The sequence below is a fragment of the Entelurus aequoreus genome, linkage group LG05 (assembly GCF_033978785.1).
Source record: "Entelurus aequoreus isolate RoL-2023_Sb linkage group LG05, RoL_Eaeq_v1.1, whole genome shotgun sequence".
Classification (NCBI taxonomy): domain Eukaryota; kingdom Metazoa; phylum Chordata; class Actinopteri; order Syngnathiformes; family Syngnathidae; genus Entelurus; species Entelurus aequoreus.
This window is the reverse complement of record NC_084735.1, coordinates 51,369,250-51,395,207: the sequence shown is the minus strand read 5'-3', so window position 1 is coordinate 51,395,207 and position 25,958 is coordinate 51,369,250. Positions and strand designations below refer to the sequence as shown.

The following is a 25,958-nucleotide window of genomic DNA, read 5'->3' as shown; positions in this document are numbered from 1 at the left end:
CTTTAAATGCAGATCATAAAGGTCCATCCCCTCTGGCTGATACTTTATTTATTTTTAGTCCCTCGGCTGACGGCTACTTTAACAAAGATGACCTGTTGCTGCAAATAAATTGTGTTTATGAGTATCTTAAGTATCATTATCAAGTATCAGTGTAAGACGGGGCTAAACATGTTACACATAAGAGCAAACCAGGAGAAGACATGCCAATAGCTCAACTCAAGCAATAGGAGCTTAGTAACATTTAGGAAGTTGTAAATGGAAGTGCTCTACAGCACAAAGTAGGCAGCTATTAACTGGGTAGGAATATCCAGTTATGCTCTTAACCGGTTCAAGTCCTATGTCGATCACGGGACATACTTTAACGGAATTGGTAACTGTGTCTCTGACCAAATGGCTATGACCTGTGGGGTTCCTCAGAGCTCGATTCTGGGACCCCTATTGTTCATGTTCAATATGCAGCTTCAATGTGTCCTACCACAAATATGCAGATGACACTCAGGTCTACGTGTTACTGACGGCAGACGAAGGTCGGCTTGTTGATTCACTTTGTTGCTGCATCGAACAGATCAGTGTGTGAATGCAAAATAATTTTTTTTAGCTAAACTCAGACAAAACTGAAATCTTGGTCTGTGGCGTACAAAATCAGAAATATACTATTATTAGTCACCTAGAGGCTTTCCCTGAAACCTAATAATCAGGTTAGAGATATAGGGGTAATAATGGACTAAGACTTAACAACCACATTATGTCAATAACATAATCTTTTTACAACATAAAAACATTGCGAAAATCAAAGGAATCATGTTCAAAGCAGACTTAGAAAGACTAATCCATGCCTCCTGCAAGTTAGACTACTGTAGTGGCCCTCTTAATGGGCTCTCTAAATGAGGTGTAAAGCAGCTGCAGTACATTCAGAATGCTGCTGCTTGAGACCTGACTAGAACCAGGAAATATGACTATATTAGTCCAGTGCTTAGGTCACTGCACTGGCTTTCTGCTGCTCAAAGAATATACTTTAAAACAGCTTTGCTTGACACAAGTCGTTTCATGGTCTTGCATCAAAGTACATCTCTGACATGTTAGAACCGCATGAACCATCTCGGCCTCTGAGAACGTCACAAAGTGGTCTCCTAGAATGCTACAGTGCGTTGAAGATGCGTTTGTTTGCTTTTTTCTGTTAAATTTGCGGCACACCGTGAAAAGGCCACGTTCATCACCCACCCCACACTATTAACGACTCTGCTGTGGGGAGAGTGAGCAGCATTAAATGTCTGTGTGCACATCAGTGATGACATCTGCTGGTCATAAAATACTGCATCACTGGCAAAGAAAGAACAGCAGCGACTCTACTTTCTCCGCAAGCTGATGAATGCGAGAGCCCCACCGCCTTTCATGTGCTCCTTCTACACGGGCACCATCAAGAGCATTCTGAAAAGCTGCATCATTATGTGGTATGGCAACTGCACCTCCACAACCGCAAGACTTTGACTTATAGCGGTATAACAATAGTATTAAAGGCTCTATTGTTGTCAAAAATACACAATTAAGCTAATTGTGTTTATCATGTCACTGTACATGTTTGATAAACAAATACAGTGCAGCCCAGCCTTTGGCTAGCAATAGTGCCGAGGTCAAGGCACAGTTTGAAAACTGTCTTTCGTTGTTAAAGTCTCCCGTTTGGTCTGATTTAACGATAAATTACCTGTCAGCAGTTAGAAGGGAATAAAAGCACAAACCAATTGGAGTATCGATCACATTTATTGGACCGGTTTCATACTAATCTTTACTGGGTCATACAAGATGCATGTACTGTGTTAATTTGATTACCCCAGAACATGCTATGCCTAATAAACATTAATCATAGTCACTTTCCTTTATTTAGTTTGTTAAAGGCCTACTGAAAAGAATTTTTTTTTATTTAAACGGGGATAGCAGATCTATTCTATGTGTCATACTTGATCATTTCGCGATATTGCCATATTTTTGCTGAAAGGATTTAGTATAGAACAACGACGATAAAGATTGCAACTTTTGGTATCTGATAAAAAAAAAGGCTTGCCCCTACCGGAAGTAGCGTGACGTAGTCAGTTGAACATATACGCAAAGTTCCCTATTGTTTACAATGATGGCCGCATGAAGTGAGAGAGATTCGGACCGAGAAAGCGACAATTTCCCCATTAATTTGAGCGAGGATGAAAGATTTGTGGATGAGTAAAGTGCAAGTGAAGGACTAGTGGGGAGTTGAAGCTATTCAGATAGGGAAAATGCTGTGAGAGCCGGGGGTGACCTGATATTCAGCTGGGAATGACTACAACAGTAAATAAACACAAGACATATATATACTCTATTAGCCACAACACAACCAGGCTTATATTTAACATGCCACAAATTAATCCTGCATAAAAACACCTGCGTGTTTGTTATGCTAGCTCCTAGCTCCTCTGCTAGCTCCTAGCTCCATAGCACACGCCAATACAATTCAAACACCTGATCAACACACACAATCACTCAGCCCAAAAGACCGTTCACCTAACCCAAGGTTCATAAAGCTTATATATTTTTAAAAAGTTACGTACGTGACGCGCACGTACGGTACGGTACGTGTTATGCTAGCTCCTAGCTCCTATGCTAGCTCCTAGCTCCATAGAACACGCCAATACAATTCAAACACCTGATCAACACACACAATCACTCAGCCCAAAAGACCGTTCACCTAACCCAAGGTTCATAAAGCTTATATATTTTTAAAAAGTTACGTACGTGACGCGCACATACGGTACAGTGCGTGTTATGCTAGCTCCTAGCTCCTATGCTAGCTCCTAGCTCCATAGAACACGCCAATGCAATTCAAACACCTGATCAACACACACAATCACTCAGCCCAAAAAACCGTTCACCTAACCCAAGGTTCATAAAGCTTATATATTTTAAAAAAGTTACGTACATACGCAAAAAAAAGTTGTGCACATACGGTCAAGCGATCAAATGTTTAGAAGCCAAAGCTGCATACTCACAGTAGCACGTCTGCGTCTTTGTCATCCAAATCAAAGTAATCCTGGTAAGAGTCTGTGTTGTCCCAGTTCTCTACAGGCGTCTGTGTATCGAAGTCAAAAGTCCTCCTGGTTAGAGTCTCTGTTATCCGAGTTCTTCCATCTTGACTGCATCTTTCGGGAATGTAAACAAAGAAGCGCCGGCTGTGTACTGTTGTGGCTGACTACGTTCGAAAAATACGTCCATTTCGCACCGACAACTTTCTTCTTTGCTTGCTCAGCTTCCTTCTTCATAATGCAATGAACATGATTGAAACAGATTCACGAACACAGATGTCCAGAATACTGTGGAATTATGAAATGAAAACAGAGCGTTTTCGTATTGGCTTCAATGTGGAAGGCATACCCGTGTTCGCCGGTCTACGTCACGCGCATACGTCATCCTCAGAGGCGTTTCGAACCGGAAGTTTAGCGGCAAATTTAAAATGTCACTTTATAAGTTAACCCGGCCATATTGGCATGTGTTATAATGTTAAGATTTCATCATTGATATATAAACTATCAGACTGCGTGGTCGGTAGTAGTGGGTTTCAGTAGGCCTTTAAATTAGAGCTTAATTGCATTTGACATGCAATTGATTTACAATTTAAATGACACAGTACAGTGCTACATCAAATGTCATTATTATTAGATCCAAAGAGTCCGTTAAAAACTATTTTTTACAAAAAGAATAATGTATATCCAATTAATTCGCTTTTTCTCGAGAATAAATATAGTTTTTTACAGAAAAACATAACAAAATGCTTATATTTGACAAATAAAATGGATAAATTAACATTTAAACAAGGATCGATCAGTATCGGCCACCGATTAATATTAATATTACATTATTTTGGAAAAAGTCTAAATAGGCTTTGAAAGGCGTTAATCTGCAATTGCTGACACTGTATTTATTTTTAGTCCCCTATCTGACAAGCTAGCAGCTAATTAATTATGTAATTCCATGCTTAGTGTGGAACCGCTTCCTTAAGTTAATAATAATTGCCTCCATTACGGCATAAAAACTGAATTTCTTTGTATCTTAAGTTTCATTATCAGGTATCGTCACTAGAGGACTAAGCTAAACAAGTTACACATCGAGACCAAGCTTTACAAAAGCAGTATGTTATGTTCAGAGACGCTCTAAAAACACAAACTCTAAGGCCCCGTTTACACTAAGCAGGGTAAATCACACCTTACCTTATCCGTGTCCATACACAACAATGCCACCGTTTAAGACCCCCGCCCCCGTCCGTCCGTCCGCCGGCACAACGGAACGTAGTAAGCATTCGCGGAAAATGCACACGTCATAGTCATCTCCAGTGTTGCTTTGTGTGCAAGTTCTTAAATTTAACTTATTTGGGACGGCGTGGCGAAGTTGGTAGAGTGGCCGTGCCAGCAATCGGAAGGTTGCTGGTTACTGGGGTTCAATCCCCACCTTCTACCATCCTAGTCACGTCCGTTGTGTCCTTGGGCAAGACACTTCACCCTTGCTCCTGATGGCTGCTGGTTAGCGCCTTGCATGGCAGCTCCCGCCATCAGTGTGTGAATGTGTGTGTGAATGGGTGAATGTGGAAATACTGTCAAAGCGCTTTGAGTACCTTGAAGGTAGAAAAGCGCTATACAAGTATAACCCATTTATCATTTATCAATATCCAGTGTTGTGGTATTTTAATTAACTGGAATCCAGTGTGCTGTGGGGCCCTATTGTAGTGTATCACACCTGAGCCATCATAAATTAATCACATCTTTATTAGACACGTAAACAATGTGATAAAGAACATTTTACATCAATCAAACTAGGGATCTAGATATCTGGTTAGGACACTCCTCACTCTTTTGTCTTCACCTTCATTGTCCGTTCGTTTATGGTGACTTTATATACATACGTACATGGCGGACAATAACTGTGACAGTCTGTTTTGCCAGTCCAAAAGCATTCGTCGTTTTCCGTAGTTTTCCCTCGTCTTCCCTCGACGGCCAGGTAATATAAAGCACACGCTACCTTTTTTATCGCATTCACTTGTGCCCGCATTCTCCTTGTCTCTCCTTCGACTAATGGACAAAGTTTTTCGCTAAGTAGAATCACAGCTGACATTCGAAAGTTCTCTTGCCGTCTGAGAAGTGTTGTATCCCAAATAGCTGCAATCGCTTTCTCTTAAATCATGTGTGATTTCCACAAGCGTCTGTACATGTTGAAGAATGAGAAACACGGGCATGTCTGGATGACTCGCCTTCATATTTCCAGTGGTTACCTCCGAGTTACGAAACCGCTTTATTATGAAGCTGGCTGTGGCGCGTTCTTTCTGGCGTCACTTCCTGTGTGGGCGCGGTCTTTCTGGCGTCACTTCCTCTCCGAACTCAGTTTGTAAACGATCAACGAGTCCATACAAAGCTAAGTGCCGGAGATTCAAGAAATACACGGCACTCTTAGCCGTGTAAAAATTTGTCCAAGGAGTGGGACCTTGAACGCTGGTTTAGTGTGGCTGAAACGGGGCTTAGGGTAAAGAATTATTTGTTTAAGGGGTTAAACGACTTAGTGTAGACATGGCCTACGGCTCTTGTTGACTTTGATTGGACTATTACTGTATGCTTTAACTTTATTGTTTTTTTTGCAGCTATACTCAATAAAAAAACATACAACAAAGACTGTGTATAAAAACCTGAGACAATTTTTTGTTAAAACTTGTTGGCAACCAAATCCCAACTGAATCACACTAAAACCAGGGTTTATTGTATCTTATGAATTGACAAATGTGTTTGTACAATATAAGGCAAAAAAGACAAATAGTTGTATTTAAATTGTGCGTTTTACTTTAAATCTAGAATTCAAACACCAAAACAATGCACAAGCTACACACATGTTTGAGGACAACAAGCAACAACAGACTGTAATGTTTGAAATATTTGGATTTATAATCAACGTCTCTTCTGTGCCGTAGTGTGTGTTGTTAGAAGCAGGTGCTCGGCATAGTAGGAGTTCCCTGTTACTTGCCTTCTCAGCAAGGAATGCTGGGAATGTTATGACCGCCGCCACACTTAAGAACTGAGAAGGTGATAGTGAGCAAGTGAAATGCACTGTTAAAACATTGGTGTTATCTGTTGTGTCTGCAAGGCGTCCTCTAACAATATTCAAATACGTTATCTTATTCTGTAAGTGATGCTTGTTATTGTTGCCAAGGATTGTCTGTCAGTGATAAGTTGACAGAAAATTTTGAATTTTGATTAATTGCAGTAAATTACTCTCTTGCAGTATTTTGACCCAAGTGCAATTCAACTAAATTGTTTTGGGGCCACATTTCCACAACGCTAAGGACCGGGGGTGGACGTTTATACAAGGTAATGTTATGGTCATGTAATACATTTTTTCACAAGTTTTGTACGTTATACATCGCTAGCAATAGTGTCGGTGTTTCCTCTTCATCCACCGTATTTGAATGTTGCAGAAGGAGCGCATATTTTTCCATAACTTGTCTATATTCAGATAATTGCAATACCGATATTAGTATTTTTTTGTTGTATTTTATCTTCTATCTATGCATATTAGTTAGCAATATATAGTTTTTATTACAATTTTTTTGGTTTTTCATTAAATTTTTCTTCTGTTACTGTATGTATAAACCTGCACTGCAACAATGTAATTTCCCCGTTGTGAGATAAATAAGTCTATCCCATTCTATCCAATAAGGCAGGGCAATAATTGATTTTGTGAATGTGGCCAACTTGATTTCCGACTTCGTAACTTGAACGCTCATAATTCTGATGTGACGTCATTTCCAGGTCCGACTTAAATCTTTCAGGTTTAATGGAACACGCCATCAAAATACTTGTAAGACCAGGTCCCTCTGCACACCCCACGCATCTTTGCACTGATTGTATAACAAGCCACACAGCCACTCAGATAACTAACCACGGTTAAGGTAAAGGAGCATGTGTCATCAAAATTAATGGTGTAATTAATGGGTAAAAAATCTGTGAATATTGCGATCATTTTTTCTGATTAATTGAATGTGTTAACACGTTAACTTTGCTCCAGTTTCCTTAGAGTTTTCTCCATGCTTGAAATTTTGGCGTGGAATTGAGCTGATGAAACCAACACAATTGTCATGTTCACAACCAGGTCAATTCTCACTTTTTTGTCCATATCTGACCTGTATCTTATTTTATTCACGTCTACGTAAACAATATAATTGCAATTTTTCTCCCAAATCTGACCCAGGACTTTTTCTTACGTGGATTTAAAAGATATGTACCCGATCTGACCACAGTCTGAACATTCAGGTCGCAGTAATTCAAGAATTTAAAAAGCTTCATCCGACATACTGTATATGTCCCAATTTTTGGACAAAATGAACGGACGTGAAAGTAAATGGGGGACGAAGGTGAAGACAACAGCCAGTGGCAAAAATATTATGTTTTAGAAGTGATTAAAATATAGGAGGATGCCACAAGTAAATGCACCACAAACTATTGTAGCTAAATTTGTTGCTCTTTCTTAATTTCCTACACAATTTAATATATGTTGACCCTGTTTGAACAAATTTATTTGCATTAAGTTCACATTAGGCATACATATAAGTCCCATATTTTTTGTAATGTGAGCTAGGGCTGCACAATAAATCTAATTTTAACCACAATTTTGTCTGCAAAAATTAAATGAGGGTGACTTTCGTAGATATTAACATTTAAAAAGCAGGCTCCGCTGCATATCAAATCAAGCACTTTCACAACCAACAGGAGCAGATGAGCAACAGCGGCTTGTCTTGAAGCGCCCATGCCAGAGGCCATTGTGTATGTGCACAGAGCTCTATGACCATGACCATCTCGCCGGCCGGCATTAACAAACTTTTACTGGGCTGCTGCAGTCGATCCGTAGCTGGTCGTCAAGTCCTCGGCGTGCATTAAAGACTGCACTGCTGTTAATAAACAACGACAGGTGTGAACCTCATATATCACAATGTTTTACTATTCTTCCTGGAGTCCCACAAGTAGGACTAACAGCTAGCCATCGTGTTAAAGAAAAACTGGAGACACTTTTTAGTCGAGTGCAAACACCGACAAGGCATCTGCGCATGTGCCTGAATTAAATAAATGCAGAAATGTAATTCATGTGTGTACACCAGTTACACAACATAACACAACATTTAATATTTTGTCTTTTAATTAGTGCTGTCAATTAAATATTTTAAAAATCAGATTAATCACACTTTTGCATTTGGAATAATTGTGATTAATCACAGAAAAAAAAAGACCCCAAAATATTGACACAAATGCAATTTTATTGTCAGGAACATTGTTTTATTTAAATGCACTACATCCATCCATCCATTTTCTACCGCTTGTCCCTTTTGGGGTCGCGGGGGGTGCTGGAGCCTATCTCAGCTGCATTCGGGTGGAAGGCGGGGTACACCCTGGACAAGTCGCCACCTCATCGCAGAATGCACTACATGTATTTGTTTAAAAACTCCTTAATAGTTTTATCGTAAAGCTGCTGTATGTCACAGTTAAGTGGATACTGACAGGCAAGGCCACCTTAATGCATGGGTCTACCTGGGCTGAAGCCCATAGGCCCCACCCAATCGGGGGACCTCGATTTTGACGGTGTAATGCAATGATTGGTGTTCGTAGCTGTCGATCCCGAAACAGCTCAGCTTTGATAGTGTATTCTCTCTTTCAGCTGCGTTGGTATTTCCTACTGCTCCGAGCGGAGCTCCAACCCACATCTTTTGTGCGAGAGACCAGTGTACTACCATTGAGTTAAAACACAGGCGGTCTCCTGAATTGCCAGCACTTTACTTGGGAGAAAGGAAGGAGATGTATTCATGAAAAAAGTTATTTTCAAAATGTGTGATATTTTTGCATTATTGCTGTTCTGTTGTGTACAACCATGGGGGGGGTTGTTGGAGTTTTGGGGGGGCCCCCCAAAATCCCCTCAGCCCCAGGGCCCACGCATAGGTTTAGTAAGCACTCGCGTTCAATCATTGTGACCCGCCCTTTTTATAGTTCAAATCTCCCGGATACGCACAAAAGAAAAGAGCAACGATACGGCGCATGGGCCGTGTTTGGAGTGAGTTGTGGTCTCGCTCACCTGTTTGCATCCATTTTTTAATCCTTTTCTATGTAAACATCTCTCCTGTCGGCGGCCACGTGGCTTGGTAATGTGCGCGTCAATCAATCAAAAGCCAACATTTCATTCGGACCGTGCAGAAGTGTTTTGTAAAGTATAACTTCTAATTGTGACAAATATACATTGATTTATCAAATTTGTTCTGTTAAATCTCTGATAGTAACATAAGATAGCCGGTGGTTCTCTTGTTATATTTCTTGGTTTGAAAAATTTTACTTTAAACAAGTTGCAAACAGCCCTTTAATATACAGTCGGGTTTATTTTGAAGCAAAATTTGATAACGAGCACACCAGTCGGTGTGTCATTACTTATCTTTGCACTGGTGTAAGCATTGACCTGATCACTGACTGGATAACAACCCGCGCTGTTGATATAAAGGAGCATGCACACTATTCCACATGCCTTTTTACTGGAAAACACTTTATTTTAAATTCAATTCAGGAGACAATGTCAGCATTTCTGCTACGCTGCTTGTCTACTAAGTGAAATGCATACAATTTTAGATACAAAATAAAATGCTTTCATCCTTATTATTGTATTGTTTGTTTCGCCTACAGGGGCCTAATACTTGGACGTCACCTGGACGAGGACGACATAGTTCCTGAACTGGCTCACATTCACCCCAGAGAAAGACCTGACTGGGAGGAGACCATCAGTGCCATGGTTAGACAGACACACACGCACACACAAAGTGGCTTGATTCATTTGTCTTTCTCCTCTATAACCCTATGTGTGCACTCCTGAACCACAAGCACACTCAAAGGATTCATGAAAATGACTGTTAGCTTACTGACATATTGCTTCATCTTAGTCCCTCTCCATCTTGGATTTATTCCATTTCAACCGAGCACCATTCCGTCTTTCTTTCTCTCTCTTGCGTCTGGTTTGGGTCTGACTTCTTGCAACAGTACAGTGAAAATGAGGCCGTCTCCATGGTAACATGCAGAGCTGCCTGTGGTCTCTGTTGTTGGTTGCCTCCTTTGACTGGGCAAGAGAAAGAGGCAACAAGCTCTCAGTGCTAATGAATATTGAGTTGGGAGGCGGGGCCTCTTCTTCGTTAAAAATATTTGATTGTGCACGCGGACTGTACGAGAACGCCATGCACTATGCATGTGCGGTGGTGTAACTTAGCAACTTAGTGTAACTGTCAAATCATTACCTTATATTGCAAATAAGGGATTTTCAAGTAAATTGTTTTGGGTGCCACATTTCCAGGAGCTAAGGACCGGGGGGCTGCACTTCTCCCTTCACTATTACAGTATTTTCCGGACTATAGAGCACCTACTAAATTTTAGAAGAAACAAATGTTTTTCTATACACTACCGTTCAAAAGTTTGGGGTCACATTGAAATGTCCTTATTTTTTAAGGAAAAGCACTGTACTTTTCAATGAAGATAACTTTAAACTAGTCTTAACTTTAAAGAAATACACTCTATACATTGCTAATGTGGCAAATGACTATTCTAGCTGCAAATGTCTGTTTTTTGGTGCAATATCTACATAGGTGTATAGAGGCCCATTTCCAGCAACTATCACTCCAGTGTTCTAATGGTACAATGTGTTTGCTCATTGGCTCAGAAGGCTAATTGATGATTAGAAAACCCTTGTGCAATCATGTTCACACATCTGAAAACAGTTTAACTCGTTACAGAAGCTACAAAACTGACCTTCCTTTGAGCAGATTGAGTTTCTGGAGCATCACATTTGTGGGGTCAATTAAACGCTCAAAATGGCCAGAAAAAGAGAACTTTCATCTGAAACTTGACAGTCTATTCTTGTTCTTAGAAATGAAGGCTATTCCACAAAATTGTTTGGGTGACCCCAAACTTTTGAACAGTAGTGTATACATCAGCCACATCGGACTATCTGCGGCAGATACGTTCGGTTATTGACGGGGAGGCGTGGCTCGGTTGGTAGAGCGGCCGTGCCACCAACTCGAAGGTACCAGGTTCGAGTCCCGCTATTCCGCCATCCTCGTCACCACCGGTGTGCCTTGGGCAAGACACTTTACACACCTTCTCTCAGTGCCACCCGCACTCGTTTAAAGCTGTAGATAATGGGTTTCACTGTGTAAAGCGCTTTGAATCACTAGAGAAAAAGCGCTATATAAATATAATTCACTTCACTTATTTACCCAAAGATTTTGTAAACACTGTGCCTGTAACACGGCAGTAAAACTGCTGATCAAACAAAACAGAAATCATCGTCATGGACCCACTTGCTGCGGAAGCCAGCTTTCCAATCAGCTAAACACACTCAATAACTCCACGGTGACACTTTTGTGACTTTACTGAGTAATTTGTGAAACTGAAACAATACAAAGATAATTCCATTGTTAGTTAATGATACTAACACGAACACTCGTAAACATGTTAGCATATTAGCTAATGCTAACGGTGCTAGCTTCTTGCCATTACAAAGCCCCTACAAAAAAGCATGAAAACACTCCTACAGACATCACACATGGGATGGTTTAGTAAGTAGAAATTATTTTAGTTATATTGTAAAACTTACAAAGTTGGAGTGCCGGATGAAGAATGAAGAAACCCCACGAGTAGAAATGCTATGGACGACTAGAAGAAGAATCAACGGTTGTACTTCCGGTTTAAGGCACTAAATACAAGGAAATACTGTAGACCAGGGTTGCCCAGACGTTTTGCCTCCCAAAGGCCAAAGTGAAAATGTGTCAATGGGCCACGGGCCAAAACTGCATTTTAAACGTACAGCAGCACCATGAGTGAAGTGTTTGGACCTATGCCAACACACATAAGGTAGCGGAAATCATCACATTCAAAAGATGGCAACGAGTTAGCCTTGTGAACATGCCATCAATGGTTGTGTGTTGTGTAAGCTTGAAAGAGATTGGCATGGATATTGATTTTGGGATACCAACATTTGGCGGGCCAAACGAAATGTCTTGGCAGAAATTTTTAGCAGGCCAAATTTGGGCACAACTGCTGTAGACATTAACCCCACAGCACCTGCCGTAAGCAAACACGTCCAAAAGATGGCGCCATAGCACAAACAATAACAAACATTTTCAGTGTTTCTGCTTGTGTTTTATGAAAACTTTTTTGTTGAATACAAAACTTTATGAACGTTGGCAAATTAACCGCATCGTTTTATAAGCCGCAAAACGTAGGAAAAAAAGTAGCTGCTTATAGCCAGTAAAATACGGTAGTCCTATTTTGTATATTTTGTGGAACCAGCTCCTCTACTGTAGACTTTTTTGATTTTGGTCTATTTATCTTGTCAGAGTTCCAAGAGCACTCTGCTGTTTTTAAGGAAACTCTGCAAAAGAAATGGTCAACACCCAGCTCTATGACAGCACTATGTGTCTTCCACAAGTTTTTTGAACAGAACTCGCAGCCCAAGTGATGAAGAAGAAGAGGACCTAAGACGGGACTTTTAGGAACACTACTAGTATAACTAAAGAAGTTGAATAAATGGCTAGTGACTACATCCAAAGTAGGGCTGCTCGATTAATCGAAATAGAATCGACATCTAGGTTTTAATTAGTGCGGTAAATAACAGAAAGAGGTTAAAGGTTGTATTATTTCCACCGCTGTTACTGACCTTTGATTGACAGACAGGTTCGTCAATCTGAATTGTTGAGCCTCGCGTTTGTTCGTTCTTTCGCTTCCAACCGGAAAAAATATGTCTTGCTTTGTGCACCTTCAACTATAGAATTAACTAAACAGAGTAACTAACCCCTCTTTTCCCGAGTCCACAGTCTTTGTCTAGGCCAGGGGTAGGCAACCTTCAGCATACAAAGAGCCATTTGAGCCCATTTCCCACCAAAGTTAACCCACCTAGAGCCGCAAAACTCTGTTTGAGCCCTAAAATGACAATAACACTACTTTTACTTTCATTACATTTAAGCTATAGTATTTATGAAATCAAACACTAGAGAGAATATGACATAGCAAGTATTTTTGCTCTGATCAGCTTTCCGCAGCAGAATTGATTAACGTGGACCCCAACTTAAACAAGTTGAAAAACGTATTCGGGTGTTACCATTTAGTGGTCAATTGTACGGAATATGTACTGTACTGTGCAATCTACTAATAAAAGTCTCAATTAATCAATCAATCAAAGTTCAGAAACTGCTCTTTTTCGGTCATCTCCAGCTTGGTGTATTTTTCCGCAAATACTGTGTGTTTGTTCTGGAAATGTGTTTCCACATTTGATTTTTTGTTGTTTGCTATTTTCTCCCCACATATTAAGCACACAGGTGAACCAACCTCGTCAACAGTAAATGCAAATGAAACTGTCCATGTAGCATTAAATGTTTTATTTTCATCAGAAATGTTTCTCTTTTTGATTTGTCCATTGCTAATTTACTGGGGGTTGACCACTAAAAACAATGCAATTGCTTGGCAGCAAAAGATGACACATAGGGGGTGTTACGTACATTTCGATAGACAAAATATTGCAAGATTACAAACTCTAAAATAAAAACGGCTACATTAAAATAGACTAAATAAATAAAATAAAATACATTTAAATTAAATAGCCTTTATTTATTTACATTTTTTAAAAGCCAAAGGGAGCCAGGCTGGAGGCATGAAAGAGCCGCATGCGGCTCCAGAGCCGTGGGTTGCAGACCCCTGGTCTAGGCGCAGACTAGAGCGGGGCGCTGCCAGTACAGAGAGCCTTGCGTAACGGCAGTGAGAATTGGCGCAAAGTAACACAAATTAGGAGAAAAAAAATATAAAGCCAAATGTCCCGTTGTGGGAATATTTCAGCTTCAAATCGGAGGGGCGATATGAGCCCATCAACACGGACAAACGAGTGAAAATGCAGTGATACTGGATAGCAATAAACAAAAAGACAACGTGCATCTTCATTTTTCCAATTGGGAAATAAAATGCACTTTAAGATGTTCAATATCTATTTATGTTAAATGTTTGTAACAGAAATGAGTGTTTTAATTTGTGTTTATTTATTTTGGATAACACAATCATTTGCATTCCAATTACAGTACAATAATAATAATAATAATAATAATAATAGATTTTATTTGTAAAAAGCACTTTACGTTGAGCAAACAACCTCAAAGTGCCACAGTGTTAAAAAAAAAGAAAAAGAAAATAGTAATAATAATAATAAAAGATAAAAAAATATATATATATATACAACTAGAAACAGCCCAATAGCTAGAACCAGCATGCATATCTATAAAAATCTATAAAAAGGCTTTTTTTTTTTAAAAAGATGGGTTTTTAAGCCTTTTTTAAAAGCATCCACAGTCTGAGGTGCCCTCAGGTGGTCAGGGAGAGCGTTCCACAGACTGAGAGCAGCGGAGCAGAAAGCCCGATCTCCCATAGTTCGTAGCTTTGTCAATGGTTACAATGGTAAACAATTCTACAGTAATGAGAAATACATGTCTATATCTTTTAATGCATTAATAATACCATAATATCAATCATTTTTTGAGTAATAGGTGGATATCTGACTGTTTTTGGAACACCCCCTTTTCATTGACTCGATATGTTGCCTCCTTGGTATGATGTCATTTACAGAACAACAGCCCATTCTGCGCATAGACAATGTGAATAAAGGCATGTAAAACTATTGTTTTGATCACTTAATATTTGTGTTTCCCTGGTCCATGACTACTTCAAAACTGATATGTTTAACATTATGGGCAAAACATTAATTACGGACTTCCCTCTCCTCTTCCATAGACACCATAGCCTGTGTTTTCGCATGTTTTTTCAGCATTTCCTCAAGCATCTTGAAGAAAACATCAGTAAAAGTAGGACAGAAAAAAGAATACTACTGGGTTACCTTCTATTTCTCTTGTTTTTGGTCACCAGGTCTGCTCTTTTTTTTTTTGTTGTTCTGTCTTAGCCTTTCTCCCTTCGAGAGTGCTCATGATTTTTGGGATCGCTTTTGACTGAATGGAGCCTTTTACATTTTTTCCATCCAAACTCCAACCAAAACCATTCTTCTTCGAAATCAGAATCATTAAAATGATTGATGCAAATTCTAGTCATCTCGCTTGATCCGTCCCATTTTGTGCGAGTCAATTTGAGTGGAGAGGTCCATACTTTCCTCATATTCCCATAGTTTGAAAATGTATGCAGGCTGACCCCCTCTTTAGTTGCATTGCTACAAACTGCAACAATGCATCCACTCGACATATTTGATAATTCCTTAAAATTTTTCCGCAAAGATATCGTGATTTAGGGTGAAGATGCTTCCAGAACATCTACTATGCAATATGAAATCTCCTCCAGTCTTCTGTGGGTGACGTCAGCAAGCTAATGCAGGCCCGCCCACATTTTAGAGCTAAAAGTGGGCATTCCAAAATATGCTGAAACTCATTAGAAAACAAGCCTCAAATCACTTCTGTCTCTATTTTGGGGGGATTTCACCTGGAGACCTCATTTTTAGGCCAACAAGTATGAAATAAGTGTCAATGTTAATGTATAGTTATATCGAAGGCCGACCTAATGCACGGGCTTACCTGGGCTGAAGCCCAGGGGCCCCACCCAATCAAGGGCCCCGATTTTGACGAAAACTGTAATGATTGGTGTTCATAGCTGTCAATCACAAACAGCTCAGCTTTGTTTAGTTATTGTGTACTCTCTCTCTCTTCCTACTGCTCCGAATGTGGCGCAAACCCAGGTCACCGGTGTGGGAGGCCAGTGTGCTGACTACGGAGCTAAAAGCACATGTGAACTCCCGGACCGCCAGCACTATTCTTGAAGTAGACTGGCGTCTATCACACTTGCACAGAAGAGCATGCGCCCGTCACAAAGGAGATGTATTCATGAACCCAAGTTTTATTTTTTAATGGGTGATATTTTTGCATTGTTGCTGTTCGGTTGAGTAAAATCTTGATTATGGGATCGTGATTCGTTGAGCCCCTCCCCACCACCAAGCTAAGGTGGCCCTGGTCGTATCCTTGAATTTGTCTGTTTGCAGCCATCGCTGGAAAAAGTGGACACCCCTGATGTCGATAGAACAAATGGTTTCATTCAAGTATTTGTTTCATGTAATAGACGATCAGTTTCACACAATAACCACAGAATTTTGGTTAATTCCTAGATTTAATCATGTTAGATACATGTTTGTTTGCACCATATAGAAAATTGACTGTGTGTGTTTTGTGTGTGTGAATTTTTAGGCAAGAAGTGCGGAGATCCCAGAGCTGCGGACCGAGCCAATCATGAGCTCAAGCAGCAGCAGCAGCACAGCAAGCATGAAGGTCAAGAATGTAAAGAAGTTAGTAGACACATTCCTCTACAAATACACATCCTTCTATCTGCTCCTCCTTTCCTTATCACCTCTTTTCTGACATTCCCAAGTGAATTTCTTTCAATCGCTTTTTTTGTATGCTTTAAACCAGGGGTGTCCAAACTTTTTCCACTGAGGGCCGCACACGGAAAAATTAAAGCATGTGGGGGCCATTTTGATATTTTTCATTTTCAAACCATAACAAAATATATGGATTTTTTATTTATTTTACCTTTAGGAGTCCCGGGGACCATAAAGGGTCTCAGTCATTAAAATGTTAAAAATAAGTCAGATTATTATTATTTTTAAATTATTTAACGCTTACAGTAAATCTCTATATCAACTTCAAGTTAATATAAAGTAATACAAATTAAAAAAAATGTTTTATGGCTTTTCTGTCAAAAACAACTTTGTTTTTTTTATAGTAAAACTGAAATATGCAGTATTTAGTAATTAGAGCCCTAAAAGATCAATAATGCAGGACACCATCGATTTTAATTATTTCATATTTTTGAGTAATCACAGTGAAAAGATAAATAAAAAATCACTAAATATATTTGGGATCCAAAAGGTGCCCCACTCATAAAGTGATACATTTTTATTAGGTTTTTATTTTACTTTCAACACTTGAGTTACGAGATCAACTTCAGATATATCTGACGATTTTATGCTGGAACAATTATTTTGTTTGTTTTATGCGCTTTTGTCAAAGAAAACTTTGATGTTTTTATATGGCTACTACACAATATATGCAATATTTACCACATAAAACATTTTAAAGTAAGATATTTGAAGTAATTGGAGCCCTGAAAATAAGTCAATATAACATGGATTTTTTTGTCATTATTTTTTTTTTAAGCAATGACAAAAAAAGAAAAATAAAGAAAGACAAAAGAAAAAAAAACAGCCTACATGGCAGCTTTTGTGCCAACATTGCAACTTTTTCTCGTTAGATTTCACCTTATTCCACTTTTTTTAATGTTCTTTTTTATTTTTACAATAATATTTCCAGAATGTGTGGCAGGTCGGTAAAGAATTAGCTGCGGGCCGCAAATGGCCCCCGGGCCGCACTTTGGACACCCCTGCTTTAAACGCACCCTCAATAGGGATGTAATGCTATGACCTAATCAGGTTCATTTTGACCACAGGGTACAAAATTTAAAAATATTAAACTGCTTAGCTTTTGGATGAACAGCTTTAAAGAAAATATAAAAACCTGCAAACTACTCACAAGTAATTTGCCAATCAATACAGTTCTCAAATCAGAAATAGATACATATATGTCTTACAGAAATCTTGAAAGATGCGAAGTCCACTTTGATACATTTTGTACATTAAAGATGCGAAAATCAATCCATTGTAGGTAAATTTCTGCTTAACGAGCACAAATTGAAAACCTGCACATCTTAACTTTCTCTTGTAACAAAGCAAATATAACAATTATGAATTTATTTTATTTTTACAATATGACAAGAGCCAATAAAAAACAAGCAGTGGACCAAAAATAGCCCACAGCTTGCACTTTGGACATCTCTGGTTGACAATATTTTTTTTTGTAAAATGCAATGATGCAATGCATGTGTAACAATAACGGTTTACATTACCGTAGGAAGGACAAGTGTTTGCTAACAGGGGACTTTAACGCTAGAAGAGGGTTTTCAAGCTCTGGCTTCTCCTTGGCACTATTGCTTGCCTTGACTCTCACTCGTCAAAAACTGGGCTGCACTGTTTGTTTCCTCGAGGAGATGTATGCCTCAATAAATACTTCTTGTCACTCACTTTTAATGTGTACTGTGTGGAAAATCGGCACGAATCAGTGTTTCACACGGAAAACATTTTTTGATTACGAATGCCATTACTGAAATATGTCCTTTTGTAAGTACCGACCACATTCTGTAGGTACTCCCGAGTACCGATTGACATAAAATCAAACGGTACCATATTTTGATACCTTCAATTGCATGTGACATAACCTGCGGTTGCAGATTCGGCAACAGCGCAAGCACTTGGCTATCAAACAGGCATATTCGTAACAGACTGTCTCTCAGTAGTGTTGCAATTTCCCATGCCAACAAAGCAAGCATGCCTATTACAAAGCACTCAAAAGTAAGGCTCCACTTTTCGGTTGATGTTATCGTATTTTTCGGACCATAGGACGCACTGGATTAAAAAGCGGACTGCCGATAAGCGGGTCTATTCAGTTCTATTTTCATATAAAAGACGCACCGGATAGAGGGTTCATAGTATGATTTTTTTTTTTTACATTTGAAACACTCCCTTGTGGTCTACATAACACGTAATGTTTGCAGAGATTGTTTCACAGACCATCTTCAAGCAGCTTTCAGAATGCGCCGATTTGTGGGCGGCCTTATTTAGGTGCCTCCACTTTGATAGCGTTTTCTTCCCGTCATCCGTGTTGTAGTTCTTTTACACTTCCATATGGAGTCTATGAACAGATATAGGTTCGAACTATACGCTTCCTTGTATTACAAAATGGAAACAGCGGTGGATGAGTGCCCTACAACAAGAGGATACAGAAAAATTAGCTTATTGATCACATCTTCGGACTATAATGGCGGACACGCGCAAAGCACTTTGCCGTACAAACCTTTAGCATGTATGGATAATCCGCTGATGTCAATTGACAGACGTCAATGTGCAATCCACACGTATCTCTTATGTGTGACTGCAATCTACTGGTCACACTTATCTTTACACCATAGACCAAATAAAATTGTTTTGCGGTTGGTAAGCACAACCAAAATTAATAAGTACACATTAGGCGCACCGGGTTATAGGGAGCACTGTCGATTTTTGAGACAATAAAAGGATTTTAAGAGTGCTTTATCGTCCGAAAAATACAGTAATTTACAATGGATTTGCCATATACATGCTACTGATTAGCATTAGCGATTCAAAACTTCCAAATTTGGCATTCAAGATTGCAACAAAGATGCACGCTACAATTAAACAGTTTGTGTGTAAATAGTACAATACTTACAGTACAAACACTTTGTAGGACCCAACAAAAGGCAAGACTTTGCATTCAACTTTATAGCAAAGGCTACTCCCTGACTACGGCAACACACCTAGAACAAACTGAAATGAATGAATACTTGCAACTGAGACTCAGAAGTGTAAGCAAAGAATATGTAATAACAGGACAGTGTATGTTAAATACAAAATATTAAATTTTACTAATAAACAAATTAACATTTATTTCCACATGAACAAACACAAAAGTACCAAAAATGGGTACTGTTGAGTATCGATTCCCAGGATTTGGTACTATATCGGTTCAAATGTGAAACCTACCCATCCTTAAGTCATACCTTTTACTGTTGAGGTGTTGCCATGAAGAGAGAACACTAAACCAGCTTTGTGTGTATTTTCATTTAGACTCTGCTTTACCAAGGGACACTTTCCGAAACTTGCAGAGTGCGCTCATTTCCACTATGAAAACGTGGACTTTGGCACAATACAGGTAAGTCACATTTTGTTCATTTTGCTCATTGCCATATCAATGTTGCGATGCAAGCCCATATACTTTATTGTTCACTGAGGGCTGCTTTTCTTCACACATCACACTTGCATACGCACAACATATGAATATAATAGTTTTACTAGTGTTTGGTTTTTCTTCATTTGTGGAGTTGATTGTTGATGAACCGTGTTTTGAAAAACGAGACGGTGTGAAGAGCTTGTGGTCGGGTCAAACCGTCCCATACCCTCAAGTACGGTTCAATGACTAGTTTGTGGGTTAACTACAGTAGGGTTGCACTAAGTTGGGGATTTAAAAAGAAAGTGGCTATCTGCAAAATTTTCCAGCAGGTAGATGCTTTGCCAAACATGATATTGTGTAACTGCACTTTTTTAGGTACAATACCGTATATTGTATTAGAGACCGACCGACATGGTTTTTTCAGGGCCGTTACCCATTAGTAGTAGTGAATTAGGCAGAAGTCGATATTTTTTTACAGTAAAAGTGACACATTAGCGTCAAAATTTAGAATAATACTATTACAAACTCCAACACTTTGTTTAAATGCCAAAAGCATGTTTTTTCCTAAAAACAAAGCAAAACAAAAAGTGCAGAGAGTTCTTTGGCACAGTAGCATATCTTATGAATTTAAATACAAATTTGAATAAATAAATAACTCCCTGAAGTTTTGTATCCCTGGAATAATTTGGACCCCTGCCACATGTACAGGTTGAAATAATAAATATCCCTTAATAACGTCAACTGTGACTGCTGAAAGGATTCCAAATTTGCAAGTGTTGATATTAACAGAGCGCTGATCATCTAGCAATATTATACATTTTTACAAAATGATAAATTATAAAAATACAAAACCTAATGTACAGATCATCAAAAACATTATTTAGTTAGACATATATGTTACATTATTAACATCTTTGTCAAGGCATGATTGTAACAATCCACATTTTGTAATATGCATTACTAGGCAGTCTACACACACGTACAGTATACGTATATGGCAGCATATACAAGATATTTCATGGATACATATCTCGCACGACAACATTGCTTTGCTGTTTTGCAGCTTCTCGTGTGGTACACACTATTATTCTCTGTCCTCTTTGTGAGTCCCTGCAATAAAACTAGACTGAATTTAGTTTGAGTTTTTTCATGTCTCTCTCAAACCCAAAAACATGCTTCTACTCTAACAGACTGTTTCCATATAGGCCTAGGCCAATAATCAATTTTTGCTCGACGATATATTGATCTACAAATTATTGCCGATAAACAATATTATTGCCATTATTTTTGGAGACCAAATTAACCAGTATACCCACTTCAATCGCAACCAACTTGTGTTTCTAGAATGTTTTAAAATTGCAATTGAAATGTAAACTTTTAAATACAAAGTTAAATAAAACAAAAAAAACTACAAATAATAAGCAAAATGTTGCATTTGAATAAAAATCACAACCAAAATCAATAAATTAGGTTTTGTCTCTGTTAAGTAGCGGGTGGGTGACAATCAAATATACACAACCAAAACAATAAACAAAATGGCTAAATAAAGTTATTGTACATATCTTTTAACCTAGTAGATTTTTTAAATAACTAAAATAATTAGTCACACAATATATTTTATTGGCACAGGAACCATCAAATATGGTTCTGACTTCATAAGAGCCATTATATTTCTATTTGTTTGTTTAAATGTTTATCTTCTTCCATTTTAAATTGTAAAGGGTGATTAGTTGTTTCATTACCGGTTTGTGTGACGTCACGTGAGTTCACTTCCTGTTGAATGGAGTCACTGTTTGTCTGTTGTCGAGTTTATCGATCACTTTGTGCAAAAACAGCACATCCTTTATTTTTAATGTGAATACTGTAGCTCAAACATTTTAGCTCAGGGGCTGCATGGAGGAAAATCTATTGCCTCACAGAATTGGTATTGCGACATCCAGTGAACACATTTAGAACAGCAGTTTCTGTAATTTAAAAATGCAGCTCAATTCTACACTTGGTAAACTAATCTCGCAGGCTGGATTGAACCTGCCAGATCAGGCCAGCGGGCCACATGTTTGGCATCCCTGGTCTAGAGCCCCATTATGGTGCTGTTTATTTACCTGAGTCACTGCAGATTTAGGCATATTTCGAAAGGTTTAGAGACAAATATAAAACGATCATAAAAAATAATTAAAATGGGATGGAATGGATATTTACAGGGAGCACGGTGGAACAGGGGTTAAGTCGTGTGCCTCACAATACGAAGATCCTGGGTTCGATCCCCGGGCTTTTATGTGTGGAGTTTGCATGTTCTCCCCGTGACTGCGTGGGTTCCCCTTCGGGTACTCCGGCTTCCTCCCACCTCCAAAGACATGCACCTGGCGATAGGTTGGTTGGCAACACCAAATTGTCCCTAGTGTGTGAATGTGAATGTGAATGTTGTCTGTCTATCTGTGTTGGCCCTGTGATGAGGTGGCGACTTGTCCAGGGTGTACCCCGCCTTCTGCCCGAATGCAGCTGAGATAGGCTACAGCACCCCTTGCGACCCAGAGAGGGGCAAGCGGTAGAAAAATAGATGGATGGGTTTTTACACTCTTAAGAATTTTTTTTTTAAATATATAAACCATTTATCATCACCAAGATGTTACTGCTACCTCACTTCTCTTGATACTCACGGTATTTAAAGAAAATATTTAAGGCACATTTACACCTAAAGGGTCCACAAATTAAACATTAATCTATGAAAGACAAAGTTGGACTTATTTGTGCATCGGTATATAACATATTTGATTGACGTAACGAGTGCCGTGCTGCTTTGATCGTGACGTTAATAAGAAAAAGGATACGTTTGTTTGCATTTGATTTCCTGCTACAAATATTAGTCTCATCTGAAATTCATGTCTGCAGTTGTTTTTTATGGTGTGAATTTCATATTGTCACATTTAGCATATATGTCCATGTTGTTCAGCAATGTTTGCTAGCAATATCAAGATTCAGTATATGCCGTTGAGTCTACGAGAGATTTATTCGTCTAGTTTATTAACAGTATTAAGGATATTTTCTTGATGCTAAGAAATATCACCAAAGAGGCTGTAATGTGGTCATCTGTGTCGAATAAAGCACTTGTCTTTCCTGCACAACAACAACTAAGCTTTTAGTTTCTGGTATGAAAATAGACAATCAAAATACGGTGGATTAGACCAACAATCACATTATTTATTACTAGGACTTAACATGACGTTAGTTTATTTGCACAACCAGGTCTATACAGTTATATTAAAGCATAGCAGCCACAAAAAAACACAAAATAATGGGATCTCTTCCGATCCGAAATGTGCTGCCAACATAACGTTAACATAAAATTATGCTGACGTCACTAATGTTGCTTTCACCTGAAAGAAATTGATGTGAACCGCAGAACATGCGCTTTTCGTAGAGCTTTGCTATCTGTGGGGTGTAGTGTGTGTGTGTGTGTGTGTGTGTGTGTGTGTGTGTGTGTGTGTGTGTGTGTGTGTGTGTGTGTGTGTGTGTGTGTGTGTGTGTGTGTGTGTGTGTGTGTGTGTGTGTGTGTGTGTGTGTGTGTGTGTGTGTGTGTGTGTGGACGGGGGGGGGGGTTAATGTGTGAATAAGCGTGTTTCAAATGTACATTTTTAAATGACAAAGCGCTTCATATGAAATTTTACCCCAAATGTATTCCTGGACATGTCATTTGCTGTCACTAATTAGAATATTAACATAAGTTTCTCCCTTCACATCCGGTGGCCCTCGTGGCGCGCGTGAATAAGACATGCACGTTTAAGCTGAAGGTCATGAGTTCAAATCCAAGTCAAAGTTTCCAAATTTATGTTTTATGATGTTGAAATTGTTCAATACGCTTAACTTCAGCATAATATCTAACAAAGTGGATTGTTCATTGTGTTGCTCAAGGTAATATTATTTATATGGTGCGGGGATACCCATGATTTCAGCCTTTCAAAGGTCCTCTTGGACCACCATTTTTTTGATGGTTACGGCCCTGCACTGCGTATGGTCATCAGTCACATTAGAGATAAGAGCATGGAAACTGGAACTTCACATGTAGGATTGAAAATAGAAGAAACTGAATTATTTGACAAATCCGACTAATTTAGTACATAGAAACGTACTGACTGTAAAAAGTCACTTGCTCCCAGTTCATTTTAGAATTCATTTGAAAATATTGTTGTTTAGCGCCACAATATATGTCAGACCTTTTAAAAAAATGTACACCCCCACAAGGTCTCTGAAGTCAGCTGATCAGTTTCTTCTTGTCATCCCAAAAACCCGTTTAAAATCCAGAGGTGATCGTGCATTTTCTGCTGTGGCTCCAAAACTTTGGAACAATATCCATCCCTCTTGCTATTCGGACGGCTCCCTCTTCAATGAGTCTTAAATCACATCTTAAAACATATTTTTACTCTTTGGCTTTTAAACCAGTGTGAGAGTTGTGTGATTTTAGTGTATTTTGTTTTCTCTGATGAATTTTATGTATTATATTCTTTTATAGTTAAATGTTTTATATTATTGACTCTCCTAGTATGTACATCTCAACTTCTGTGCAGCACTTTGTGAAACTTTTATTGTTTTGTTTTTTGAAATGTGCTAGGTATATAAAGTGGATTGGATTGGATGACTTCAGACAAGGCAGGAGAAAAATCTTCAATGATTACTTTCAAACTTGTAAAATAATTCCACTTCCAACTGGAGAAAACATGCTGCAGTAAATTGTGTATGATTTTTATAGTTTTACAGACACACGCACGCGGTTGTAGTCCAATTAAAACATTCGCTACTAAATAAATCAGAAGTTACTCACAAGTTACTCAATACTTGAGTAGTTTTTTCACGCAACACTTACTTTTACTCGAGTAATCATTTTGATGACTAATTTTACATTTACTTGAGTCATATTATTCTAAAGTAACAATACTCTTACTTGAGTACAATTTTTTGGGTACTCTACCCACCTCTGGTTTTGCTACAGGCGACGATGGAGTCTAACGGAACAGTCGTAAAGACGATGTGGGGGAATGGAACTAAGCCCTGTCTTTACTGAAAACCTGTTTGAGGTCATGATATTTGGCAAGTACCCCCAATAAATTAATAATCTCATTAAAATAGCAAGCGTGGCTGTCGAAGGAACAACGCAACGCAAACAATTAGCTTGGCAAAAGGTGCTCCAATTTAAAATGATACAATATCGGGAGGGCAGCACGGTGACAGAGGGGTTAGTGCATCTGCCTCACAATACGAAGGTCCTGAATAGTCGTGAGTTCAATCCCGGCCTCGGGATCTTTGTGTGTGGAGTTTGCATGTCCTCCCTGTGACTGCGTGGGTTCCCTCCGGGTACTCCGGCTTCCTCCCACCTCCAAAGACATGCACCTGGGGATAGGTTGATCGGCAACACTAAATTGGCCCTAGTGTGTGAATGTGAGTGTGAATGTTGTCTGCCTATCTGTGTTGGCCCTGTGATGAGGTGGCGACTTGGGAATAAGCGGTAGAAAACAGATGGATGGATGGACAATATCGGGATTGTGCAGTTTAAGTCATGGGAGACCTAATACAATGGGTGTCGCCTGACATGGAAGAATAAAGAAGTATCGCCTCATGGTGATAACCCAATAGCTTGTAAAGCTAGAGTGTCATTTTGGTGCGTCACCCTCGCCAATAAACGGCCATCTAAAGATCAAACATCCTTAGAGGAGCGAAGTTTAATTTTAGCAATTTTATACAAGTCCACAAAGTTCGTATCCATGAATAATGAATCCATGAAGCAATCACCTGCCCCGAGTCAATAAATGCAACAATCTTCACACTGACTCCCCCCGCCTTTAATGTGTCTTGCAAATTTGCAGAAACAAGAAAGCAAATTTGTCCTTAACGCAATGTAGCCTCCTTGCTAGCGGCTAACGTCCCTCCACAGTGCAAAGCCACTTTAAAAGCCAGCAATCCTCGCCTCCATGGCAGAAAGTAAACTAAGGTCCTGATTTACTAAAGCTTTACGTGTACTAAAATATGTGCAAACTTTAAAATGTAAAATAAAATAAAAACT

At 39.0% G+C, this 25,958-nt stretch overlaps 1 protein-coding gene across 4 annotated transcripts in view; it reads left to right on the top strand.

The window, feature by feature from the left end:
- The window catches only part of arhgap32b (Rho GTPase activating protein 32b), a 288,605-nt gene that overhangs the window by 88,006 nt on the left and 174,641 nt on the right, over positions 1–25,958 (top strand). For 3 of the 4 annotated variants that reach the window (XM_062048339.1, XM_062048338.1, XM_062048337.1), the window contains exons 3-5: positions 9,714–9,819; positions 16,295–16,392; positions 19,804–19,888. In XM_062048339.1, coding sequence (XP_061904323.1) covers positions 9,714–9,819; positions 16,295–16,392; positions 19,804–19,888 — 289 coding nt within the window. Of the gene's footprint in view, positions 1–6,351; positions 6,369–9,713; positions 9,820–16,294; positions 16,393–19,803; positions 19,889–25,958 lie in introns of those variants that run through there. The other variant, XM_062048340.1, reaches the window with a different exon arrangement.